This window comes from Triticum aestivum, chromosome 1A (genome assembly GCF_018294505.1).
Source record: "Triticum aestivum cultivar Chinese Spring chromosome 1A, IWGSC CS RefSeq v2.1, whole genome shotgun sequence".
In the NCBI taxonomy this organism is placed as follows: domain Eukaryota; kingdom Viridiplantae; phylum Streptophyta; class Magnoliopsida; order Poales; family Poaceae; genus Triticum; species Triticum aestivum.
This window is the reverse complement of record NC_057794.1, coordinates 584145193-584151006: the sequence shown is the minus strand read 5'-3', so window position 1 is coordinate 584151006 and position 5814 is coordinate 584145193. Positions and strand designations below refer to the sequence as shown.

At 48.0% G+C, this 5814-nt stretch overlaps 1 protein-coding gene across 1 annotated transcript; it reads right to left on the bottom strand.

Moving 5' to 3' along the window:
* Positions 1-1947: 1947 nt before the first annotated feature.
* LOC123069920 (uncharacterized) lies at positions 1948-5216 on the bottom strand. Its single transcript, XM_044492899.1, has 4 exons — positions 4455-5216; positions 3958-4309; positions 2681-2757; positions 1948-2584 (listed from the first exon to the last, which is right to left on the bottom strand). Exons 1-3 carry the CDS (start codon positions 4556-4558, stop codon positions 2689-2691), a joined length of 525 nt encoding a protein of 174 aa, XP_044348834.1. The 5' UTR covers positions 4559-5216; the 3' UTR covers positions 1948-2584; positions 2681-2688.
* Between the last annotated feature and the right edge of the window lie 598 nt (positions 5217-5814).

The window sequence follows — 5814 nt, the reverse complement described above, 5'->3', positions numbered from 1 at the left end:
CCATAGATATGTAGTATTCACTGTTGTTTATCAGAACAGGCAACTATACAACTTCCAATCTTCCATTGACCCAAAATAAGAGAGAAAAGATTAGTAGAACTTGCTGGTTGAGTAATTAACATCAGTGTTTTGCAGTGAGTGGATCAAGGTTTGCACTAAAGTATATTTGTTTCTTGCAGGAAAAAAATTGTGAAATATTGCTATAATCTTTATAATGCTCCATTTGAATGATCAGGTACGCGTTACTCTTCGCAGAGAACAAATACGACATACGACAAATGATACATGGAGCTTTCTATGCAGCTTACTTTTGACAAAAGAAAGAGAGAAGATTTTGACTATTTACTGAAAATCAGATAAGTTCAAAGGCACTATAACTAGTCATTTTATAAAGGATGTGTTCAAGAGGTAAATGGGAATTAGTGTGTTGTTTGCTGCCAGTCATTGAAACTATTTCAAACACAGCAGAATAACTTGATTCAAACAGGAATGTGGAGGAAATGCATATAACCCAAAGGACAATTACCTGAAATAATGTGTAGATCAGGGCCCGAAGTGGTATCTTAACCCAAGCACGATCAATCCAATCTACCGGCAGAAACCCATCCTTGTACAACATCAAAAAGATATACATATTGATGAGGAAAGCTCAAGGATGGCAATTTTACCCACGGGTACCGTACCCGCGTGGGCAGGGTATGGGCACACTTTTATACCCATGGGTAGTACCCATACCCTATCCGTTAAGTCATGGGTAAGGTACGGGTATAACCTTATACCCGCGGGTATACCCATACCCTGCCCGCTTGTGAAATAATGTGAGTGTTCATCAATTAATCATTAATTTGTCATGTGACTTGTCTATTCCTATTGACTTATGAGTATGTTGTACTCATCTACCTGTTATTGAGTTAAGATAATTGTTTTTTTGTCAAATGTGCTATCAATGAGTGTAAAAATATGAACAACTCGTGTACTATTTGTTCTATCCGATGGGTACCCAATGGGTACGGGTATCCGTCGGGTATGGGTATGGGTATTCATACCCATGGATACGGGTATGGGTAGAATTTTGTACCCTGACTATACGGGTATGGGTATGGTATTGCTCTACCCTGCCTATACCCTACCCATTGCCATCCTTAGGAAAGCATTTGTTAACTGAGTTGGAGAAGTTTCGTTTATTCAACTTCCACCTGCATTTTGATTAGTATCAATTTTGTCAACGGACCACAACACTCGTGATTATGCAGACTGCAATGGTAGCAACATAGGGTCTCAGTATTACTGTTGGGCATAGCAAGGTGTGGAGGGAAGAAAGCAAGAATAGTTTGAGATTAAGAGATTGGGAATGTATCAAAAAACAAGGGATATCTTGGTAACTCTGAAGCTCCAATTTGTCCAATTCATCTGCAAAGAATATAGAACAACACATAGTGATAGTGGCACTTTAACCCGGAAGAACTAATGCACATTACCCTAGAATCCCAAGATATACCCTTTGGAGCACAAGCAATTTGGTATCGATTTTGTGCTTTGGCGGTAGTTCAAGCACAAGCAATTTGGTATCGACTTTGTGCTTTGGCGCTCCGTAATGGCATTCATCTTACTCTAGATCTTGGGACACCTCAATGTGATCATCAAAAAAGATGTTGTGCGAATGCTAAATGAGGCTAATTTTGCAAGAGTAGATATGCTATGAGATTCAGGAGGTATGCTCCAGTTTTCGATCTATCTTCCATATCAATCGAGAAGCAAATGAAGTGGAACCTACATATCTATGAGATGTCTTAACCAACATCAGAGAAGGATTCAGAACCTTGGGATTAATATCTTCACTGCAGCTTTAGAGAATTCAAAGTGAACAGAGACAGCCTACCACACAATCTGGACAAACAACAAACCAGCTTTGAATCAAAAACACAGACCAGAAAAACTAGTACACCATTCTTAAAACCTCCATGTTTCACGGATGCAAAACTGCAGCATGTCTTACATATCTGAAACAATACTTGCAAAACGAGGCAAAGTCTGGCATAATGGGGTCTAGACAAACTACAAAGAGATCAGTCTAGCAAAATGAGGCTTCCAAATCAAGGTCTGGCAAAAAGTACCTACGCCTGGCATGATGGGGGGTCTGGCAAGCTAAGAAGGGCTCTGGACTGTTCTAGCAAAAGGATCAAACTGAAGTCTACCGAAGGCAAGTCTTCTACCAGAAGAAGTCTTCAGGCAGTTCAGTCATGGGATAGCTCGTGTTCCACTGACGTAGGGTCCATATGGCTCCACCAGCAGAACCCGCAGTACTGACCACGCCAGAGACGCTGTTGATGTTTCCCGTGCAGGCCTTTATCAGCTTCCACGTCTTCAGGTCATTAGGATGCAGGCCCGAGACATCGGCCTCAGCCTTCAGGACCCTGGCCACGTCAACTGGGGACAGGACCTTGTCACCCAGGATAGCAGTCTTCTTGAGCTCCCTGTAAACTTGCATTGCCAGAGAATCCACATTCCTCGTATCCAGCTGCAGGTGCTGCCTGGTTGCCCGCTGAAGAGCTCGACGCTGAGCGAGAGTACCCCTGTAGAGACCCTGTGAACACAACACACTAGAGGGGTAAGATTCGCACCCAGCAAACTCTCTAGGTTGTGCTGGAGAAACTAAAGGAACAGGCATTCATGAACTTACTGGAGCGATTAACCTGCTTCAATTCCTGCTTTTGGGTTTCCGCCATGAGCAAATCGACGATCTTGGGAAAGAGCGGCCTGATGCACCCAGATTAAACATTAGAGACAATACATCTCATGATCTAGATTTCACACAAGTAAAACAGCTGGAATCAGCACATTAAAACAGACAATATTTTGAAGTCAGGTGAACCTTAGCTGACTATCATAAATCACAACGGAAGCTACTGCAAATGCCTTGAAACTACTGGCTCATCAACAATATTACTCGCATGGTAATAAAGAAAAGAGTAAACCTAACCAACAAAACTGCAGAAAAGACACCAATAAACTAGATAAACATCCATAACCATGGGACTAATGATCTACCATCAATAAAAACATAGAATGAAGCAGAAACATGCAACATAACTTGTAAGGGACACCAATCTATTAGAGTCAAACAGTTTATTCATATGTGAGCATGTTCTTAATGCTATTTCAGAAAGCTAACAAAGACACTAACCACCAGGAAGGCTCCTACAACAGTTATGCAAAAGCCAGGAAGACAAATACAGCTTAATGACCTTGTACATCTCTCACAAATCTACTGGCAATAGGACAAGTCAAGGCACTCATGAATATGCTCTAACTCTACTATCAGTTTGTGAGATCTTCCAAACAAAACTGTACTATATAAGAACAGGGTCAAACAGCAAGATCCATCTGCTATGAATGTAGATATCTTCAAACAGCTGCCTCCACAACGAAGTCTGACATTACATAGCATGTTTTAAGGCTAGCTACACAATGATCTATCAATCAGTATCTTTTAATCATGACTACAAAAAACAGCATGTTCACATCATTTCCAACCGGGCTAGATTCAATTTGAAAATGCACTAATCAATTAGAGTCCTTGGGAGGAACACTACTCCAACAGTTTCTCAGTATTTAACAGCATGAAAACAACAATCGTGAACAGGATTCACACAATAAAGATGAATGCACAGAGCCAATGGCAGGAACTTTATAAAATTATTATAAAGGCACACGATCTGAGGCTGGGAATACAATAACGATAAGGCACAAGATCTAAGCCAACTTCAACCATCGCTACTCCATGTCCTACAGCACAAGATGTATATGTCGTAGGTCGGGGCAAGAAATTCATGAACTAAGATCTAGGTCTTCATTCAACAATCCGTGCGAGAGATCTTCACAAGGAAGATTCCTAAGAACTGACGAGAAAAACAAGATGTAATGCAGTGAGTAAGGTGGGTTTACATGGACACTCACTCTGGCTCCGGCAGGTAGGAGATCTGGCGCGCCGCAGCGAAGCGACCCGCAGGAGTGAAGAGGTCCGAGGCTTCTCGCAGCTTGATGATCGCCAGGTCGAGCGACGCCTCCTCGAGCGCCTTGAGCTGGTAAGACGTGATCTCCAGCGGCTCCTCCTCGGTCAGAGATCTGCGTCGCGTCGGTCCCGACCCCGGCGCCGACCGGAGCCGCCTCCATCTTCCCGGTCCCGACCCCGGCGCCGATCAGATCTGCCTCCATCTTGCCGGTGCCGATCTCCGCCTTGGCGACCTGGTTCCCCATGGGGGCCGGCTTGAGAGGGGTGAGGCGCGGCGGCGGCGGAAATGGGGGAGAGAGCGGAGGGGACGAGTGTACGCTTTTATAGGGCGGAAACCCTACCTGGTCACGGAGGTGCGCCGTCCGATCGAGGAAGGGACGGTGTGGATGCTGCGTGCCGTCGCAGGGCTGGATGGCTGGAGCCTGGTGCGCGTCCGTCCGTGCGGGCGGGCGATCGGTCGGTCGCACCAAGTGGCGGAGCTGGCTCGACCGGCGGCTCGGTGCGAGTCCGACCGACCGGAGAGACGAGCAGCTCGCACCGGTCCATGCGACCGGACCGGCGTGCCGCCCGCACCTGAGTCGCCTACGGATCCCGCGGCTACCGGGTCGCACCAGAGTCACCAACGGATCTCGCGGCTGCCGGGTCGCACCCGCGAGAAACGGATCGACGAGCGGCCATATCGGGCCGACCCGGACAGACCCGGCCGGCAGGGGCACGGCGGATCTGCACCGCCGACGCCGTCTTGATCGACGTTTTCCGCTGGGTTCCGGCAGGAACGGCTGGCCGCCGCTGGGTGGCGCCAGCCACTGCCGCAGGACCTGCTGACCGCTGGCGAAGATACAGCACCGTGCCACCAGCAACGGCCGGGCTGGCGTGCGCAGCGGGAAGATGGCTACCAGATGAGATCTCACGCCTGCAGGGGAAGACTCCGGCGAGCGGATGGGCCAGAGCCGCGTAGGGAACAGCCGAACGCCGCTTCATAGCGCAAGCTCCCGCCGCGTGAACAGCCGGCCGCCGGACCGGCGGTGGGATCTAAGTCCGACGGACGTCTCCGGCGAGCGGCTGCCATGGTGGGCAGCTGTGGCGTGTAGAAGAATACGAGGAGAGGAGAGAAATGGAAGAGGCTGTGGTGCTGAGAAGGAAAGACTCACGCGGAGGAGGCTACGGCTTCACGTTTCTTTCTTTATAGAGAAGAGGCAGGGGAGGGGATAGCAGCCCAGCCCCACGCGGCGCCGCGAAAATCGGATCCATTTGAACGGCCCCGGGACGCCGGGATATTATTATTTATTTATCTCTCCAGCAAAACCACGGCATCTCTGCCTGCCGAGCGGACGTGTATGTCTTTTGGAGTGCGGACACATTTGTTGTGTGTTTTATTTAGGCCAACTCCATCGCACGGCCCCAAACGGACGTTCGGATTGGCCGAATTTTATCTCTTTGGGACGCCGATGGGTTCGCCCGTGTCCGCATTTGTCAGATGGGTCGTGCGTGCGCGCACCGCGCGGCCGCACCCCAAATCGTGTCCGGGGTGGACGTGAATAAAAGAAATATTAAAAGTAAAACGAAATAACTAAAAAACTAAATAAACACATTTTAAAAAAACATAAAATATATATAGGGGGCGGCCACAAAACGGTCCAGTTTCCACGGCCACTTAAAAGGCCTATTTTTCATAATTAACATATAAAAAATAAAAAAAACGCCTCCGCGCTCCCGCGCGCTCCTGCCGCGCCCGTCCGTGTCGTGGCCGTCACCGTCTTCACAGGCCGCCGGTGTCGTCGTCGTCGCTGACAAGGTCGACG

Bases quoted from the DNA above. Each gene is read 5' to 3' on its own strand.
- LOC123069920 (XM_044492899.1), bottom strand. From the start codon at position 4,558: ATGGACCGGTGCGAGCTGCTCGTCTCTCCGGTCGGTCGGACTCGCACC. The intron at 4,310-4,454 runs CACGGACGGACG...GTCCCCTCCGCT, and splicing joins ACCGACCGATCGCCCGCCCG to CTCTCCCCCATTTCCGCCGC. The intron at 2,758-3,957 runs GTGAGTGTCCAT...TGGGTGCATCAG, and splicing joins TCCTACCTGCCGGAGCCAGA to GCCGCTCTTTCCCAAGATCG.